The sequence below is a fragment of the Pecten maximus genome, chromosome 19 (genome assembly GCF_902652985.1).
Source record: "Pecten maximus chromosome 19, xPecMax1.1, whole genome shotgun sequence".
Taxonomy (NCBI): Eukaryota; Metazoa; Mollusca; class Bivalvia; order Pectinida; family Pectinidae; genus Pecten; species Pecten maximus.
Window position 1 is genome coordinate 24,630,418 of NC_047033.1, and position 21,781 is coordinate 24,652,198.

At 37.8% G+C, this 21,781-nt stretch overlaps 1 protein-coding gene across 3 annotated transcripts; it reads right to left on the bottom strand.

Moving 5' to 3' along the window:
• Window positions 1-263: 263 nt before the first annotated feature.
• On the bottom strand, window positions 264-21,435 carry LOC117317966 (monocarboxylate transporter 12-like). Of its 3 annotated transcripts, none has more exons than XM_033872934.1 (7): window positions 21,337-21,435; window positions 10,202-10,454; window positions 9,731-9,874; window positions 9,205-9,594; window positions 7,429-7,698; window positions 2,147-2,272; window positions 264-1,855 (listed from the first exon to the last, which is right to left on the bottom strand). In XM_033872934.1, exons 1-7 carry the CDS (start codon window positions 21,349-21,351, stop codon window positions 1,659-1,661), a joined length of 1,395 nt encoding a protein of 464 aa, XP_033728825.1. In that variant the 5' UTR covers window positions 21,352-21,435; the 3' UTR covers window positions 264-1,658. The 3 variants fall into 3 exon arrangements, with proteins under 3 accessions (XP_033728825.1, XP_033728826.1, XP_033728827.1); XM_033872935.1 differs by lacking the exon at window positions 21,337-21,435 and adding an exon at window positions 15,583-15,684; XM_033872936.1 differs by lacking the exon at window positions 21,337-21,435 and adding an exon at window positions 15,158-15,323.
• Window positions 21,436-21,781: the final 346 nt, after the last annotated feature.

Here is a 21,781-nt window from a genome sequence, read left to right on the forward strand (position 1 = left end):
ACTTATGCTGTTTGCTTGCAACTCTCTGGCATTCAAATAGATCATAAATACCATACAAAAACAGTTCAACGCTTATATTTACATTCCTTTTACTTTTTACTTTTTTTTTCAAATGATATAATTCATATTTAAAATTCATAATTTCTGCCTTACCGACAGTCAGCAGATTTTTTGTCAGTCGTTGGAACAGCCGGAACATGATCGCATGCTTTTAATTTTAACAAACAAAAATAGTACATGGAAAATTTTAAAAAAAACCTCAATTTTGTTAATAATTTTATTATCAACATAATGCGCAAATGGCATATTTTTTTTATAACAAATGATGTAGACAAAATTAATAGTCATTAAGCTTAATTATATTTGTTTATCCTTGATATTGTAGTTTCGGTTTGTGTTGTATTAATACGCTGATAAGTGTAGCGCATGATGGACGGCATTTAAACATACATCAATACTAGAACTCTCAAACAGACTATACAGTGACAATGCCAGACAAATGTAAATATAACCATATACAATGTAACTGATGTTTGTTCACCTTTGCCAAATTCCAAAATGCTGTAAATGCGAAATTAGAATATTATCCATAGGGCACTGGAATATTTGTGAAGTTAGAATATTACCCATAATTCACGAGAATCTTTGTGAAATTAGAATAGTACGCATAATTCACTGGAATATTTGCGGAATTAGAATAATACCCATAATGTACCGGAATATTTGCGGAATTAGAATATTACCCATAATGCACTGGAATATTTGTGAAATTAGAATATTGCCCACAATGCACTGAAATATTTGCGGAATTTGGAAATTACCCATAATGCACTGGAATATTTGATGAATTAGAATATTACCCATAATGCACTAGAATATTTGCGGAATTAGAATATTACCCACAATGCACTGGAATATTTGCGAAATTAGAATATTGCAAATAACGCACTGAAATATTTGCGAATTAGAATATTACCCATAATGCACTGGAATATTTGCGAAATTAGAATATTACCCACAATGCACTGGAATATTTGCAGAATTTGAATATTTCCCATAATTCACTGGAATATGTGCGAAATTAGAACATTACCCACTGAAATATTTGCCAAATTAGAATATTATCAATAGCACGCTGTAATATTTGTGAAGTTAGAACATTACCCATAATTCACTGGAATATTTGTGAAATTAGAATATTACACATAATGCACTTGAATATTTGCGAAATTAGAATGTTACCCATAATTCACTGAAATATTTGCGAAATTAGAATATTATCCATAGGGCACTGGAATATTTGTGAAGTTAGAATATTACCCATAATTCACGAGAATCTTTGCGAAATTAGAATATTACGCATTCACTGGAATATTTGCGGAATGAGAATAATACCCATAATGTACCGGAATATTTGAAGAATTAGAATATTGCCCACAATGCACTGGAATATTTTCGTAATTAGACTATTACCCATAATGCACTGGAATATTTGCGGCATTAGAATATTACCTATAACGCACTGGAATATTTGCGAAAATAGAATATTACTCCAAATGCACACCCTGCTTCATCATGAAGATTGTGGTGCATTGACGACGAAATTGATATTCGACGTTAAAGAATCGAAGATGCTACCTGAAATAATTTTCTAATCATCAGATTGGATCTTCGTTCGTTGTATTTATTTCGACCGAAGAATTTTGTTCTTTCTTTTGAAGTTTTTTTGAATGTCTTGTTTTCTCCCATCTTAGGATTCTTCTGAGTGGAAGACAAAGAATACCAGCTACAGTTATCACACCTCCGGCAAAGTAGAACGAATCGTTATAGTTGCCTGTAGCATCTGCCAGGGACCCTAAATTCAACAACAAATTGATATTGTTACAATATTTCCAGAAGTCATGTTTTGGTTCATTAACTTATTACAATCAATCAAACAAAAACATACATTTTCATTCATAATAAAACAATACAAGATCGATATTACTCAAATATTCCTCTTAAAAACATTTAGTGTCGGAAAACTTGTTCATAGCGATTTTGATTTATGATTCAAACAAATGCTGTGACGTCATCACAAACACAAAGCATTCAAGATACAAATTGTATGACTTCAACATTACATAAGATTTGGTTAATAGCTTACCTGCGATAGGTGAACCAGCTATACTAGCGAAGCCGATAAACATGTTCAGCAGACCAAACCCGTTAGAAAGTCTCTCTAAGCCCTTTATTTCCACCATCAGTATTGAATTTAACAGTTCAAATGCCCCTGTAAAATAGTATCAATAACTTCAGCAAAGAAGCAACATAATTATAAACTATGTAATCAAATATTTGTGCATTCAACATAAAGTTGTCATTGATGACTTACCGCAAGTCTTGGGACCGAACTGATGGCAGAGTACCTGTGTAACATGAGTGTACGATCTCAGGTGAGAGTACCTGTGTAACATGAGTGTACGATCTCAGGTGAGAGTATCTATGTAACATGAGTATACGATCTCAGGTGAGAGTACTTGTGTAACATGAGTGTCAATCTCGGGTGAGAGTACCTGTGTAACATGAGTGTACGATCTCGGGTGAGAGTACCTGTGTAACATGAGTGTACTATCTCAGGTGAGAGTACCTGTGTAACATGAGTGTCAATCTCAGGTGAGAGTACCTGTGTAACATGAGTGTACGATCTCAGGTGAGAGTACCTGTGTAACATGAGTGTATGATCTCAGGTGAGAGTACATGTGAAACATGAGTATACGATCTCAGGTGAGAGTACCTGTGTAACATGAGTGTCAATCTCGGGTGAGAGTACCTGTGTAACATGAGTATACGATATCAGGTGAGAGTACCTGTGTAACATGAGTGTACGATATCAGGTGAGAGTACCTGTGTAACATGAGTGTACGATCTCAGGTGAGAGTACCTGTGTAACATGAGTGTACGATCTCAGGTGAGAGTACCTGTGTAACATGAGTGTCAATCTCAGGTGAGAGTACCTGTGTAACATGAGTATACGATCTCAGGTGAGAGTACCTGTGTAACATGAGTGTATGATATCAGGTGAGAGTACCTGTGTAACATGAGTGTCAATCTCAGGTGAGAGAACCTGTGTAACATGAGTGTACTATCTCAGGTGAGAGTACCTGTGTAACATGAGTGTATGATATCAGGTGAGAGTACCTGTGTAACATGAGTGTACGATCTCAGGTGAGAGTACCTGTGTAACATGAGTGTACGATCTCAGGTGAGAGTACCTGTGTAACATGAGTGTATGATATCAGGTGAGAGTACCTGTGTAACATGAGTGTCAATCTCGGGTGAGAGTACCTGTGTAACATGAGTGTACGATCTCAGGTGAGAGTACCTGTGTAACATGAGTGTACGATCTCAGGTGAGAGTACCTGTGTAACATGAGTGTACGATCACAGGTGAGAGTACCTGCGAAACATGAGTGTACGATCTCAGGTGAGAGTACCTGTGTAACATGAGTGTACGATCTCAGGTGAGAGTACCTGTGTAACATGAGTGTACGATCTCAGGTGAGAGTACCTGTGTAACATGAGTGTACGATCTCAGGTGAGAGTACCTGTGTAACATGAGTGTACGATCTCAGGTGAGAGTACCTGTGTAACATGAGTGTACGATCTCAGGTGAGAGTACCTGTGTAACATGAGTGTACGATCTCAGGTGAGAGTACCTGTGTAACATGAGTGTACGATCTCAGGTGAGAGTACCTGTGTAACATGAGTGTCAATCTCAGGTGAGAGTACCTGTGTAACATGAGTGTACGATCTCAGGTGAGAGTACCTGTGTAACATGAGTGTACGATCTCAGGTGAGAGTACCTGTGTAACATGAGTGTACGATCTCAGGTGAGAGTACCTGTGTAACATGAGTGTACGATCTCAGGTGAGAGTACAGTTGAGTGTAGACTAAAGGTTACACAAAGTGCACTCCGAGTGCACTCCGTTTGGACTCGGAGTGCACTCCGTTTGGACTCCAGGTAAACTTGGAGTGCACTCGGAGTGCACTCCAAGTTTACCTGGAGTCCTATCAGGCCCCAATCCTACCTGGGTCCACATGTATCACATGTACCTGTAACCAAGTACATATATACATAATGTTTATAGATAGATGTATACTCTTATACATTTTGACTCCTTAAACATGTAACAATAAGATATGTGTTACTGTTTTATCTTTGTATATACCACCTTATTATTTTGTTGGGTCATTTTTCGTTGGTTAACTAACAGCATCTAATATAATAGATTTTTTTCTATTAGTAAACCCTACATAAAATGAATAGATCTGGCACTTCGTTGAAAAATGTATGATAGCATTCCTTTGATTTGAAGAGTTTTAACAAGCCACGTCAATTAGTAGAAAATTGGCAATAAACAAAAATGTATATAAATTTGGCAAGTTGTTTGTGGTCTCTCAAAATGTAGAGTTTGATTGTGTACTGGACATAACTTGTACTCGAAGTACTAAGTTACTTAAAGTACTGTTTTTAATATATTTCAAATACTTTTCTTCCAACAGTTTATATTTATCTTAACATACAATAAAAAAGAAAGTTGTTTTTTTTATCACCTGGGTAGCATATTCCGGATCTAATGTCTAATTTTGATTTACGGTTTAACATCAGACTTAAATTTCTATTTGCTAAATCAACTTTTTTTTTGTTATGCCTGCCTCATTAAATCCAGGTCATACATGGAGTTCTTTTAACAGTTATATCAGATACATCCCCCCCCCCCCCCCCCCCCCCCCCCCCCCCCCCCCCCCCCAACTTCCAGGTCAATATTTACCTGTATATCAAGCGTGATTACAGGGGTGTGGAGAAAAGACAGACTTACACTGACCCCAATAATGACCCCTTCCTCCAAGTTTACCTTGTAAGGTGTGAAGATCTGGACAGGTGTACACACGGTCATCTAACTAGATAAAGACCCCCTTAATTGTTAGATGGAAACTGGTCATCACACCTTACCTTTACCTAGCCCCAGTTTCTCTGGCCCTGACACCATGTCTGTTGTAATATGGTGTCAGGGCCAGAGGAAACTCTGGCTAACCTTTATCAAGGTTTTATAGAAATATAGGTACAGACTTGTGACGGTCGATATCTGACACTTTTGAAATTATATGATTGTCCATTCCTATTACAGTATTATCAAAACAGTTATAAGTCATTTATAGAAAGAAAAAAATATTTGAATTTTTTTTTTATTTCAAACTGGTACTATTACTTATAAGCATGTATAGAGTATTAGAGGTCAATATGTAAATCAACATAGATTAATATAATTTTCATGTTTGAGTTAAGTAAATACTTATCAAACATTCCATACACCAACTGCAGCGGGCATTATGCATTTTTTTTTAAAGTTAGAACATTTAATTTTATGATTTTATAATTGGCTTGAACAACCATTGTACATTCATGACCTGTATCTGTTACATACAATGTATGAGTGACACATATCATGATAAATATTGACTGAATGGGATAGAAAAAGATGTAGTTCCAACAGGTCAGTTTTACAGGTAAATGGTACATAGGTTGCCGTGTCCAACTGCCCTGAGGCAAATTTTACCTCAGGCTCTATAATCTTTTTTCCTGGATGAGAACAATGTGTACTAATTACGGGTATAAAGCTATAGGTTGGTTTTGGGAAATGGTGAATTTACATTCATTATACCATTTTGAATTACACTGAATTTTTTATTTTTTTTTTACTTTAATCTCTTTCTTTACAATTAATTTTTTAAAGCAATGTCTTTATATTTTTGAATATTACAAGATAAGAACTGCATCATTTCTTAATTTGATTTGCATTAATTTTTTTTGAACTTATATCATTCAACATTGTACCTCTACATACCGGACACCTGCATAAACCAGCCAATACGTTTGGTCTCAAGGACTTACGGTTTAGACAGGTTACAATGTAATAAGAAACAGCTTATTTTTACTTTCTAATTTCAGTAAAGAATGACTTCATTTCAATAGAGTGTGTCTTCTTAAACCTGTTAACCAATTTGTTAATGGTTTTACAACTTATTTTGACATTTCCACCTTAATTACACTGGTATTTAGTTTATACGTGTAATTTTGGTCTGATTAAGGCCTCTCAAATGGAGAGCTACAATCCTTTCCTTCAAGTCAGGAGATAATCTTACTGTTCTGTTAATTGGCCTGAGGTTATAACACTGTGACCCTGTTTTGCACAGCTTCGACACAGGTATTTCTGTGAACTCAGGACAGTACCTGTAGCTGGCTCATAAAACTCACCTGGCACAGTATCAGGGGTGTCAGGCCAGAGTCAGTCATGCATGGCCAATAATAATAGCAATTAAACAGATACTGTCATTTATTATGGGTAGTCCAGAACTACATACTTGTGTGTACGTTATGTCAGAACATTAATTTAACCAGGTAATGCTCGTAAATATGTACAGTTGTAAATGTATATTTTTCTAATGATACATTTAAATATATAACCTATTATATATCAACTAAAATGATCGTTCATTTTATAATTACTTGCCTGAATTGAGTACATATATGTAGAGAATGTCTTATATAAAAAAACACATAATTCATTAAATACTGTAAACTTTCAATATTTTGAATAATCAATAACATAATATAGATACATTATATAAACTTCCTTTAAAGTCATGATATATGTACAGTAATAAATATTCTAATTGAAATAATTTTCAATTCCTTAATAAAATGAAATACAATTTACTTACATCTTAATGAAATATGAAATAATAAGCAATTAACTTTCATAGAAACCTGATTATAGCATAAATTGTATAACTGTCTTTTATGGATCTTAATAAATATAAATTTAACATGTAGGCATTATTACCATGTACATGTATTAACAATAAAAGAAATATTCCTAGTAGACTAAACAAATGTTAATAGTAATATTAACAGAACAAAAGTAATTTGTAAAAATCTATTTATTTATCTGTAAATTATATTAAAAGCATCAAAGTATTAATATATATATATGATATAGTCTGATTATAGAACTGGGGTAGGCATGGTGTCTTATAGGACTCCAGGTAGACTCGGAGTCCACTTGGAGTGCACTCCAAGTTTACCTGGAGTCCAAACGGAGTGCACTCCAAGTCCAAATGGAGTGCACTCGGAGTGCACTTGGGTGTAACCTTTAGTCTACACTCAACTGTACCTGTGAAACATGAGTGTATGATCTCAGGTGAGAGTACCTGTGTAACATGAGTGTACGATCTCAGGTGAGAGTACCTGTGTAACATGAGTGTACGATCTCAGGTGAGAGTACCTGTGTTTATCTGTATGTACCAGACTTGGCTTTTAGTGGTAACTAATACGATTTGTTTCTTTCTTAAACTCTAATGGCATGATCTGTTATAAACAACATACCTATCATGGTTCCAAACACAGCCGAGTAGACAACAAGGACTCCATATACGCGATAATAAGGTACCAGAAATGTGGCCACTCCTCCGACCACTAGTACGATATTATTAGTTAAAATGTTGTCAACACAGGGCAGGTCGATCAGGAATCCAAACAACACGTTTGAGGCGGTGTTACATATTCCTATGATAGATATTAATAGCGCTCCCTCTCCAGCCGTCATGCCAAGCCCACTGGCCAGGGCTGGCAGACAGTTAAAGGGAATGAAAAATCCTGCAACACACAAATTAATAGTATTCAATGACTCGCAATAGATAACCGGCCCAGTGTCAAGTAAAGGTGCCCGAATGTGATTTCAATAGAATATTATGTCAGTTTGGTCAGCAACAAACATACTGTAGTGTCAAAATCGTATCATTTAGACATCTCAGAAGACGACATTTGAAACATCCCAAGAATGATCTACATTTCAATAGAACATTTTCCTTACTAAGTATATCCCAAGATAGGAACGATGGCGACTGGGTTTACCTAGTTTTACCAGGGTCAAGGAAGACAAATATCTCGCCACTTCGTATCAAGAATAAAAACACGAACAAGCAAATGTACCAGCCCGTGTTGAATTCGAGACCGCACAAGCCAGTCTTGAACTAGTGCAGTCGGCGCTGAATACCCTCTCCAAATCTGGCTGACCAAATTCAAACGTCCCAACTCGCACGTTCCACACCCATGCGAGCGTCCGCGAATGTATCGCACGCTCAGGAAAAACCGAAGACGATCCCAGGAAACCTGTGTCCCGGCAACTGGAATCGGTTCTCTTCATCATCAATTCATTCTCCCGGTCGACGCAGGGATTAACATCAAAAGGATATAAATATAATGTCTTACATAAATACCGGACTGGCCCCGTCATGTGGCGCTCTTACCTAACAATTCTCCAGTTCGACCGACTCTTTCTCTTCTATTCATATCAAAAACTTCTTATGCTATGACCCGATTATGCGGCTCCCTGACCTCCCGGACACTCTTGTCGCAAATGTCATGTCACCCACATTCAAAACAACGTGTCTGGCTTAGTCCCGCACCTCGAGAAATGACCAGCTTTCTTGTGCTCGTCTAGCTCTTGGTCTTGAATTGTTCCCGGTGCTAATGTCCAAAGCGGTTTCCACTCTTTTTAACGGCCCTAGCTTAGTCCATCTTCCTCTTGCTGTCGGAGCTTAAACGCTGAAGGATTAGCTACATATCCGTCAACTGTTTTCCAATCCGCCTCTGTCCGCCAACTTCATCAGCTTTGTTCCGACAATCTTTCAAAACGATACCTTCCATTTGCTTTCTAAGGCTATCAATGGCGACTGCTAACTTGGTGTGTACTGTCCAACTTAACTTGTACAGCGTTCTCCTCACAGCTACGTTTTCCTGTGCTCTGAATAGTCTGTTGAATTTGTCCAAAGAAGCTTCCAAATTTTCTGTGAAATTAAATTGTCTTAATTGCCAAGTATTTCATTTTGCTACTGCGACCTCTAAAATACATGTAGAATACATTGAATCTTCATGGATTCCGCAAATGTTGAAAAATCGTAAAAAAAAAAATCTTTCGTAATATTTAACATGCTTGCACTAGTGAACAGAAGGCTAGAGAATGACTACGTCCTACGATCTGCACGTGCACTACGTGCCGGAAAACAAATAATTCCCGCTATACCTACGAAACGCGGGAATATTTAGGTATAATTAAAGAACACATACGGGTATATGATAAATTGACGCTAATTGCCTTACCAACAGACACCAGGAAACAGGATGTAGAGTACAGGATGAATGAAGGACTCGCCAACATTGAGCAGTCGAACGTCTTTCCAAATGATATACATTTGGCTTTCATAGTCATTTTCCCATGGGACTTAGTTTCGATGGCATCTTTCACTTTCAGCGGATACTCTGACCTATAGAAAGAAGCAAACACGATTCCATTGAGTACAATGCCCGTGATGATCCACATGGCTCCTTTCCAGCCGAACGTCTCCAGGAGAAGAACAGACAATGGGGCGAACACAAACCCGCCAATGCCTGATCCACATGTGGCAATCCCTGTAGCAAGAGCCCGGCGTCGTTCGAAGTAGTAACTTACAATCACAATAGTGGGAGTATACACAAGTCCGAACCCAATGCCTGTAACAGAGAAAATCATAACTTCAGTATCAAAATTCTATTCGGATGAACTTCTATCGGCATCAGTTTATGGTGAAAATGATGTGTTCGACATCCATTATTCTTAAATGTATATAAGTTAATGCTGAATAAATACCTCCGACAACACCGTACAGGAGAATCATGACGTCAAGGTTTGGGGAGAAGGTGGAGAGAAACAGACCGCTACTTGCAATAAAAATGCCCACGATTGTCACCTTTCGGCAGCCGTACCTGTTTACGGATGCCCCCGCCACTGGACCTGGGAAGCAAAAATATAACAAAGTACACCTGTACATTGGTTCAAAGTTTGACAGGCTCTGCATGCATATTACATTACAAATAACACATTTCTACATACAATATGAGCGAATCCATTATGGCGACATTGTTCTTAGTGGGATCCAGTTGTGATTGGATTTATCATTACAAAACTTCGTTGGACAGTTTTTAAACCCAAAAAATGAAGTTTGACATAATCAAATTGATAAGAATAATGATAGTTATCTTTCTCATTAAGATTACGACACTAAAAGCAACATGAACTACAATGTTTAATCTGTTGAGATGTCAAAAGAAGAATTGATACCCAGTAAAAAGGAGAGCCCGTTTATCACAGAGCTGAGTAGCATTGTCTTGGCGTTGCTCCCACCGAAGTATGTAAGCAAGGTTGGGTAGAAGACGCCAGTGGTGTAGCAAACCCCATCCACCAGGAAGTTGAGCATGAATGAAGAGAACGTTACAACCCATCCCCATCCTCCGTCCAAATTGTTCTTTGACACCGTGACGTCGTCCTTGCCTGGTTCGTCTCTTCCTTGGTCCGTTTGTACCATTACATATTCCTGCGAAAGATTTAATTAAGAATCATTATGTAGATGTCCAATTGATCAGTCATCTCGTAATCCACTCTCATTGTCATGCTGTAATGAGCTGGTGGTCATATCTCTTTAGCTCCTTAGCCACCTCTAATGGCTTCACTACAGCAATGGTTGATATAGACTCTACGACCGCCATCATCTAAAAATACATTGTTAATTCATCAAACCGTGTCGTATATTCCACACCTATACAGGACATTATGTGACATTCGAGTTGCATGACATCAAATTCTGGTTATAGTAACAATTTAGTTATAAAAAAGCGGTGAAGAGACCAATCGTAAATTTGGCTGCGACATTTAGACGATTGTACTTTACGGGCCTGTTTGGCGGAATGCTGACCGTACATATTCTGTACATATTAAAGTGACCGTTATATGTTAACCTTGCATTTCTACAGAACAACAAAGAAATTTAAATTCGAAATCGATCGATTGTACGAGGGCGGAATATGACCACAAATAGATTTACAAGGAGACGCTTTGAAATGTAAAAGAATAATATGGATAGTAGATTCGGAGGGCAAGAGTTTTCCTCCTCAATGACGACCCTCTTGATAACGCAGCCTTACCGTGTACTGGACTACATAAAATACATAGACATTCATTTCTGACACATCATATCGAAATAAAATCATGATAGCGACCAAACCTCCATTAATCTCCATCAATCTGTATACCGCCATACCCTCTTTTGTAAGACCTTCTGTCAGTGGCTTACATCATACCGTGAAATTGGAATATTTGACAACATGCCATTAAATATCAACTTCAACATATCTGGATGTTGATAGGTTGCTATCTGCATGGTTGTCAAACATATTCCTGCTTTACTTACAATCTTGATCGAGGCAATTGGTTGTTAAAAGATTAAGTAGCTAAGTAGTAGTGTCCTTGTCTTTTAAGAGACTATCTGAACTACATGGTCACTCTGATAGATAGATAGATTGTTATCGTGCAGCACTTGACCCAGACAACAGGAAAATATTTACTGTCATGTCCTACTACATTCTAAATGTCAACGTCACGTTTATTTTATTTTTTTATCTTTTTGTTTTATCAAACTACAATTGAACAGCAATGACGCGATCACTAGTGTTAAGAAGAGATAAGGCACACCTGTATGTATATACGTATATTGTATATAAGACAGAATTCGCGAATGTTTTAATTTGTTTCGCAAAGACAAACATAATCATCAAAGAACACAATAAGAGGCCCTTAGGGCCTGTATCGCTCAAATGGATACTTCAGTGATTATTAGTATTAGTAGTAGTAAAACAATTCAAATTTCTACAAAAGAATGATTTTAAAGAATTTCCTATATTCCCCCATTTTGTCCGGCCTGTCCGGCCCCTATATTGCCAGACTCACCATTAACTCACCTTTTATCATTTAAGATAGTTTTCTGTGGATATATCTGTATTAACACCGATACATTTAACATAACCAAGCACCCTTTGACAGATTGGACTTGTTTTAAACATAGTTGGTAATAATTTCTGTCGGGAATAAAGATAAAAAAGATAATATTTTACTGCATCGCATATTTTATCAGATTGAAACTAAACAATGACAGTTTTTTGGTTTCGATCAATGCATACTTCGCAGGTTGTTAAACCATATGTCGACCTGATAGAAAAGGATATACATACCATATAGTTGTTTTCAATATCGATTTGCAATCAAAACTTGAATTATAATGAAAAGGTATACGCACTGTAAGCATGATGAAGATCGATAATACACGTATCACTTCTAAAAACGTGTGTTCAGAAGTAAATAACGAAAAGATAAATCATTTTGATATCTAATTCAATTCATTTAAATGTAACCAAATATACAGTCAATATGTTAACGTCTGTATTAAATACGTTCATTTATCACTGAGAGTTTTTTATACTTGTGTCTGCAGGTTTAGTCCACAATCCGTCGCTGTGTACAAAGTATCATTTGAGACAGTTCGATCACAACACACCTGTAGTACAATTATCATATCGATCGGACGGCACGGCTCGAAAGTATTCCTAATTATATATAACTTTATCAGTTAAATCCACTCTTCGTGTGTGCCCTCAAAGTGTCTGTGGGCGGTTTGGTGGCGGGGACGGAGACGGTCCCGTCAGTAGTTGCCATTGATACGGTGGGGCTCCGCGCAGGACTTTTATCGTCACAAATACCTTCCCTTGCCCGGATATGATACCAAACGTGAAGAATAGGACGTTTGGTCAAATTTAATAACATGATGTATATACATTTGTATACGAATATATAATTCAAGCGGCTTTAACACGCAAGGTAAACGATTAGACATATTAGTGTAAATAAAGTCATGCATAAAGGCATCATAGCAGGCCTATACGAAACACACACATCTAAAAAAGAATTTGATAAAAAAATGCATAAACCACAGAAAGATAGTAAATGCTAATTAAATTAGCCCGAATTAACTGAATGTTATAGTCAATGATAAATTATAACATTATATGAAAATTATGTAAAGATAATGTGTTTTTAACTATTAGCATTATCATGTACAATGGAAAAGAATAATAATGAACAAGTTAATTAATGATTATCAAGAAGAATATACTAGGGCCATTCAAAATGCACAACACAAAAATGTCTAAACCTTCCCAATCTGCTGATCCCCTCCCCTCCCTCCAAACCCTCCTCCTCCTAATCTATTGTAATATTTATTGTTTCCAACTTTCACCCACCGGCAAAAACAAGCAGCAACTAGACTTTCATTCCTATGCGTTTCCTGATGTTCTTTATGGTCAACAACATTATTTATATTATATTTCAAATAAATTCTGTAGCCATCTGACCTCCAGTCGCCCTGAAGCTGAGTACGCTCATTAGGAACCTGTGAGGCGAAGGCAAAGGAGAAATGAGAGGAATATGCCTGGGTCTCAGGAGAGAAATAACCTAACTATTGACGTAACGTCTCCTGGGTATTCCAGGGAAATTGTTGCTCTAGCCGTTTTAATACAAATACTAATAATGAAACAAAAAACTGGATCGGAAGGGTTGACTGTTACAACAGTTAGAGGGGTGAGTGGGGGTGGCTTTCAAGGAGAGAAAAAAACATGCGCTCGCTACAATGGATGGTTCTAGACCACTTAACTGAAACCAAGAGATGGGTGTGGATATCTGAAATGTCTTCACCTAAGAGCACCTTTTCTTGTAATAGGCTAGTGTACTTGTCATATGAGCTACTAATTTGGATCTTCGTGCCATCAAAAAGAATGCAAACACAAAAAGGACATACAAAATGGCGTCTCATGGACTGTTTAATCTAGTCCCGTTTACAACAGGATATCTAGCGTAATGGGCTAGGCCCTCTTACGCAGATGAGGCTTCAGCCTTGAGATCCCTTTTAATAAAATTTCAATTGAAATGCGATCAAGCTCGGACAAGGTAAACCCAAAAACAAATGTAAAAGCTTGACCCCGTTACAATACTAAGAATGAAGGCACTGAGTTTAAAGGATCTACTTAAACTGAGCAAAACTCTAGGGGTATCTTGAGAGTCGAGGACAGCCTCTTTATGTCAAATTAGCAACAAAACAACACGAAGGCCTTCAACAGAGTTTGTAAATTACGGTTAGACCTTCTTGAAGGACTGCTCTAGTGGATCATCAAACATCATGTCCGAGAATAGCCATTCACTATCTGAAAGCAAAGAACATGGAGACGAGACATCACCAACAGTGCTAAAACGCAAATCGTTACAGGGGCTACATTGTCATAAACTAAGAGCATCGTCTGCGAAAAGAAACCCTTATGTGCAAACCCTGCCTTTTAATGTCAGTGGGCAATAGTGCAGGAAAGTATTGACCAACCGCTGCGTCCTGTCAAACAAGCCTCGATTGCCATTAAAGTATCTTGTAAAGACCAACTCTAGTCAGGAATCATCGATACCCCGTTGTACTGGTTCAAAAACCCACCATAGGAAATCCCACGGAGCTGGCTACTTGAAAGTATCACATTGGAAGCCCCTACACTAGTTGTATAGTCTTTTCTGAATACAGATACCATCTCGGAGTCATCACTGTTAATAAAGGCTTTAATCACGTAACAGTCTAATGTTTTTAATGCAATTTAGGCTTGCGGAGGTTTACTTTTAGGATATATCTGAAATACTCGTTGCCCAAGCAAGTAAAATGTTTCTGTTCCAAAGCAAAGTACCATCTGACCTGTCACATATTTCGGTAAATGGTTTCACATATCTGTCCCTTACGATGTTGATTATGTGATTTGTCATTGTTTGTAGATCCGGCTGATACAGAATAATTGACCTAAGGACAATTTTGAATTGACATCGGCACCTCGAAATTTGGAGTCACTCTCATTTTGAACATTTACAGTCTCCGTTACAAATATTTCTTCGCTTTCATTTTCGAATCTTGCTGAGTAACACAACAATACTTACCTTGCGACATTGCTGATCTAAGGTCTGCAAAGAAGATCCGGTACTTACTATCTAAGTGAACATTGCAATTTTCTCTCGAGAAACGCCTTTCTAGGTCAATTTCAACAACGGTCGTTTTCTATGGACAACTTCGCATACAACTAATGAAAGCTGAGATACAGACAAGTGACAAAGTACCTCAATTAAGCGATGTCGAGTTGATGAGGATGATTCATTTATCTATCTACTCACCTCACGGGGTCAACTTTTCGGCTAATATATGGCTAGCAACACCACATAGAGTCACAGGTAGGTATCCTGGGTTTCGTATTCACAATCCAGAGAGGTGGAGAGCTAGTAATAAAGTATCGGGACACCTTACAACTCGGCCACCGCGGCCTCACTAGGTAACCAGGTAAAAAGTACACAGGTAAATTCATGTACATAGAACTGAGCGCTTTGCAGCCATACGATATGTTTACTTAAATTGTGTATACAATTATACAATGAAATATCTCTTCACAATAAATGATGTAACAACGAACTTACAAGCACTCCTATATAAATATACTGTTCATGGATATACTACATTCCGCCATATGCAGACGGAACAGAAAACAGGCTTACGACTGAAAACAACATTTTAAGCTATCAAATGGAATGTGTATTAAACTTACTCCATACGGAGGCCGGAATCACAAAATAAATGGTGAACCATTGACACAGTGCGTTTCCTTGGCGTCATGGAAGCTTGTATAATACTATACAATAAAACCCGGATATGGAAGTAAAAATCCGGATCTTACTAGAACTGGAACGTGACACTCCCACTACGATTTCTTCCAGAATTTACTTTCTCCTTACAATTACATTAAATAAAACAAAAATTCGCAAAAATGAATCTATTGCTATGAATGCTAACAAAATGACAATATCTAGGGACAATATCAGTTCAAGTCACTGACATTCAAATTTAATGCTTTAAACAATGTAAACAAAATAATAAAATATCAATCAACTTGGAGAAACACAAGTTCAGTAATTGTTCGTTCATAAACCACACGTTGTTTTTTGTCCTTGAACATTGCAACGTTTCGGACATGCCCATCGTCACTGGGAAATGTTCTCTTAATGACTCATTTTGGTCTTTCGTTACGCAAACACGGCGTGTCCTTCACCAAGACCAAATCCCCCGATTTCAGATCAAGTGGATGTCCTTGCCACTATCCACGTTCTTATAATCTATGTAGGTATTGTGAACTCCTCTTCCGCGAGAATTCGTTGGCAAGTACTTGGACTTGTTTCCATGCAGATTTGAGAGCATACTTAGAGCCGAAGAATGGAAACGGATAAACATCTTGTTTTCTCCTAAATTTAAGTAACATAGAAGGTGTGAGGATGTTCAGTGAGTCCGGATATGAAGAAACATCGGTAAGTGGCCTGTTGTTGACGATCGCGCACAACTCGGCCATGAGATTTGCTGCCACATCATGCGTAAGATCCTTACATTTGTTCTGCAACAACATTGAGTTAAGTTTGCAGTACCGATTACCGTTCTCTTGTACCGTCAATGGAGAGGCGTGAGGAGGGTTTAATTTCTATGCAGTACGAGTGTTCAAATGGACTTTGCTAAGGGACCTTTTCCACAAACGTGGAATCAATGGAGAGGTCGTAAATGGCACCAATGAAGTTGGCTCATCTATCAGAGCATAATTGAATGACATGAATCGAATAGCGATGAAACGTCTCAACACATTGATGAAGGCTGAATTAGTGAGTTCTTCGATGACCTCTTTACGGATTCCTTTTGTCACTAAGCAAGTGAACAACAATGCCCCATGTTTGTGATTTGCACTTTCTCTTCAAGTACGACGGAAAACGACTGGCAAAGGACCGAATGTGTCGACCCCGACATATGAAAATGAAGAGGCAGGAGTATAGCGATTCTCGGGAAGATCCTCCATATGCTGCCATTGGAGATTCCCTCTCAGCGTACTGCATATTACGCACTTTCTAATCTCTGGGGATATCCTGTTAGAGCCGACTTACCAATACCGGGAAGCACACAGCGCGCCGTCGGTGAAGTTTCGCCCTTGGTGAAATACCTGACGATGATAATGCTCCAGGATCAATTGTTACAGATGATGATTTTTGGAAATATGTCTCTCATCCTCTTTTATGACGCTGTCAGAGATCCTTTTAAATCGCCCACCTATGCAATGTATTCCATTAGAATTAACGGATGGATTCAATGACTTGATAGAACTGTTGTTTGGAGCAGGTTTCCCATTCTTCATGTCATTGAATTCCTCATACACGTCCTGCTGCACCAAGGATATTATGAAATGTTCAGATCTCTGTAGGAACCTTAGGTTGTGATGGCCGTTTTATGTATCTTTGCCATCGTTTCTAAAACGATACGCATGGTACTTCAAGAGAGCCATAGCGCGCATTAGCCTATTCCAATCAGAAAACCTGTCAAACCTATCAACCAATGGTAGAGGTATCGAGTAGTCCAACTTGTGCCAAGTAATATTTTGTCTTATCTCTACATTCATGTCTGGTTCGACGAGAGGATGACATGGCCAGTCGAATGGAATATTCGGACCAGTTGGTCCTAATAACCATTTGGAACTTAGAAGTGACCATGGTCCTTGTAGCTACGTCTGCTGGATTGTTTTCTGAAGAAACAAAATTCCACTGTGGTGGTTCGCTGATGAGACGGATACGACTAACTCTATTTCCAACATAAGTGTAGAACCTACGGCTTTCGTTATGGATATATCCTAACCTCACCTGACTGTCGGAAGAGAAGAAAAACTTGTTGCAGGGATAGCGAGATGGTTCCAAACAGTCTCGGCAATCTCAAGCACAGCCGCACACGTTTCGATTCGTGGAATTGTGTGACCATGGGTGGGAGCGATCATCGATCGCCTTCCCCACTAGGAAGGGTTCTGTGAACTTTCGTCGTATAGCTTCAAGTAAGCTAAAGTTGCTTTTACGTCCTTGAATGCGTCTGCGTATACAAGAAATTCGTGTTACCGAAAATCCTTGGTATGTGCAGACTTTCAAGTGAAGATAAGGAATCTACCCACAAACGCCACCTATTGTGCAAATTATCTAGAAGAGTGACATCCATATCCGCTTTTGAAGTGACGAACATCATTTCTCGAAGCAGAAGCTTACCTTGTGGAATAACTGGTTGCACGAACTCAATGGGGTCATAAACGCTGTTGATGGTGGGGTGTAATCCATGTCTTGTGTAAGGTTTCTCAACATGATTTACCTTGAATGTAAACACATCTGTCTCCGTGCTCCCATAAGAGTCCAGGGGCCGTGGTGGCCTAGTGGTTATAGTGTCACAACACTTTATCACTAGCCCTCCACCTCTGGGTTGCGAGCTTGAAATCCACGTGGGGCAGTTGCTAGGTACTGACTGTAGGCCGGTGGCTTTCCTCCACCTCCAAACTCAGACCCTGACTGTTATTAGGACATTAAACAAAATAAACCAAACCAAACCATAAGAGTCCCAGGCTACGTTGTATGGGAAGGTTTGCCGTCCCCAAGTCGAAATCCTGTTTGAAGGCATTGGATAACCTCTCGGCTGTTGGAGGCCATCTTATGTAGTCTAATGTTTCAACTGTCTTGAAGTATTGTTTTTTAGAAGTACAATATCAACACTGGCCTCTTCAGAAGAAGCTTACGGCCTCGGGAAACAGTTCATCGGGTTGGTCCCAACACTTCGGGGAAGAGTTTTGATTGTTGTCTGATAAGGCATGAGACAACTGTATACTATACCTAAATGTTAAGAGGTAGCTACGATTATATATATCTACTTATGTAATGTTTTGTCAGATGAATGGGAAAAGACATTGATAATCACATATGTGTTTTATCATCGTAGTTACTGTAAATCACTTACATTTCGCGTGGGATTTATTTTCGCGTTAATTCGCTAGGAGAGTCAAACGCAAATTCAAATCCCTCGCGAATTTTGTATAAGAATGACAAGAATACTAGGTGGCGTCCATTTTGAATCTACCGTAATCTTTAGTTGGTGAGCAAACATCGCCGTTGAAGTAATGATAGAATGATAGATTATATACTTATATGTTTTTATGTCACAAAACACCAAAATTTCACACACACACACAAAAAACCACCACTGAACCCTGATATTTTGGTTGAACTCGGACTTCTAGCCGACGTTTTACATGTAGGTAATTTAAGTACAATAGGTACGGTCCCGATGATCCCGGATGGTCACCCGGAATACGTCGTACTTTATTACTCACGCTGTTGTAAGTTATTTAAGGTTACATGTATGCATAGCACTTCACATCGCTTGATTCTCGAAAAGATATTTACCACAACAAAGTCGAAATCAAACAAATTATTTATTTAATTCAAACATTCAGAGCAAATAATCGCCTGGAGTATAAATCATTCGCAATAGACTGTCATGAGAACTGTTCATTGGTATCACTGTATACACACGTACATTGATTAAAATGTACGTTAACTACACTTGTATGTATACATGCATATGAACATCCATGTTCATTATAATACTATCTCAACCTTAAGTTATAATAGATTATTACTGCTACATATAACTTAAAATCATGCTTTTATAATAATAATCAATGATAATCAAATCGTCATGATTATGGGAAATTGTACATTGGACATGTTTGACATGCTAAAAAATTACTTCACCAGTTTTGAAATTAGAAAGGAGATATCTACATGGAATTTTTTGAAAGAAGTATTAGATATAGAATGTGATTGCAGCTATACTCATTTGATAAGTGGACAATGTTACATACACTTTAATTTTTGTGAAAGTTTTCATGTTATTCTAATTAAATGTTTACTACGCTTACCTCATGTATGTCAGTATGACATATTTGATATCAAAATAACAGTAAATTTATACACTGTAAAATGTTTCAAAAATAACAATTGCCTATGGAAATTATTTACCATTGTGTAAGGGTACCGCCTTCACTCAACTTTGTTGTAGTATTATATATATATATATAATGACTAATCAATTATGTGGTTATGGTTCATTTTCATGGAACTACCAATAGTGATAAAATAAAATAAAAGAAATTGAAGTGGGTGCCATGTGTTGACCCCCACCTTTCAACATAAAATATAACGAGGGGTTTGGGAAAATTCTACAATATGAATCATTAATATTAATATTACCATACTATCCAGACACGGTGCAAGAGAAAGTAACAGGTGTCCGTTGAACAATTTCTAAACATCAGTAATTATCAATTTCTACGGAATTCGAGTAATTTCCATCTGCATCTTTCATGATATGGTACCATGTGAATGTGTATTTTTGATAAGAAAAACGGCTCCTGGAGATTTAAAACTTTCCCAGGGAATGTTTTTAAAATCAAGAAAGTATCATTGTCAATGTTTATTTCATTATTTTCCTTAGCTTTAAATGTGTCATTGAAATTAAACCTTATATTTGTTTTGACTTCATCAGCACCTTACCTGATAATTATTGATCATCATTTCTACTTAAATATTTTGCTTTTGTTTCTATTCATCTTTAAAAAATGGACTTTATCCTTTCCACTTATTGACTAATTATCTATTATCTCCCTTTTCTTCCAGCATTTTTTTTATCACAGTCCACTGTCGGGCAGGATGGTTTAAAGTGTCCCGACACTTTATCACTAGCCCTCAACCTCTTGGTTGCGAGTTCGAAACCCACGTGGGTCAGTTACCTGGTACTGACCGAAGGCGGGTCGTTTTTCTCTGGGTTTTCCCTACCTCCCAAATCTGGCACGTCCTTAAATTGACCTTGGCTATCAATAGGACGTTTAACAAAATAAGCCAATCCATAGTCCACTGCACACACATATACACGTACATACCCCCGTTCATGGTCTAAGCATGATCGGCCATGAAAGGGGATCATGTTTATATGCAGTGGAATATGGTAATACATTATATGACACTTTTCCGTTGTGAGAAGGTAAATTGCAGAGTCACCATAGCATATTGTAAGCCGATAATCCCCTCAACGACAAATAACCTGCGATTCCGTCATGTGCACGTGGAGTGTCGTGTCTAGGTATCTGAGAATGAGTCACATACTGTTGTAATTAGTAATGGTTCTGCAAGAAAGCCTCAGAAATGTTGGTATATATTGACTATTTTTAGCTCGAATGTGAGTGTACGCTTATACTTGTAATGTTGGCTTACTATAATATTGTAGTGGTTTTTACGTGACGCTTGGGTTCACACGCTTGTTATAACGAACATTTAATACACTGGCGTGCATGTACGATCTGTGTTTTACGACAAGGTCGTAAACAAGTGTTACCCACGCACATACACATGTGTATCTACTACATTCACGCTACCACACAAGACAAACACTGTTACAGATTCAGTACCTGTTTCGATTCCATCCTTGAGTGCAGTAGTCACAGAAAACACAGATTGGAATGGTTCTAGTAGTTCCCGGCTGAAATCCTGGACATGTGCTCGCATGAATTGCTAAAAAATTCATTGAAGGGTGCAATTATTATAAAGCGCTCTGATTCACATTTGTAAAGGAGTCGATTAAAGAGCTTCAAATAATGAATAAAAACCATGAGATTCAATACATAAAAGTGCTCACCTTTGTTCCTCAAAATATTATGACCCCCATTGTCACAGGCATGCACAACTGCAGATGAGTTGTTGCCACGGGTTACCATCTACAGCTGTGGGATGCGAATAAATGTGGCTAGTCTGGGGTACTGCTATACTGTAATACTCATCCCAATTCATGTATTTTAAACTATTCAATCTTTATTGCTAACATAGAATAAGGCCTAGATGTTTTAAATATGATAT

Bases quoted from the DNA above. Each gene is read 5' to 3' on its own strand.
- LOC117317966 (XM_033872934.1), bottom strand. The intron at 7,699-9,204 runs GTAAGGCAATTA...TGTGTGTTGCAG, and splicing joins CTGTTTCCTGGTGTCTGTTG to GATTTTTCATTCCCTTTAAC. The intron at 1,856-2,146 runs GTAAGCTATTAA...TGTTGAATTTAG, and splicing joins AGCTGGTTCACCTATCGCAG to GGTCCCTGGCAGATGCTACA.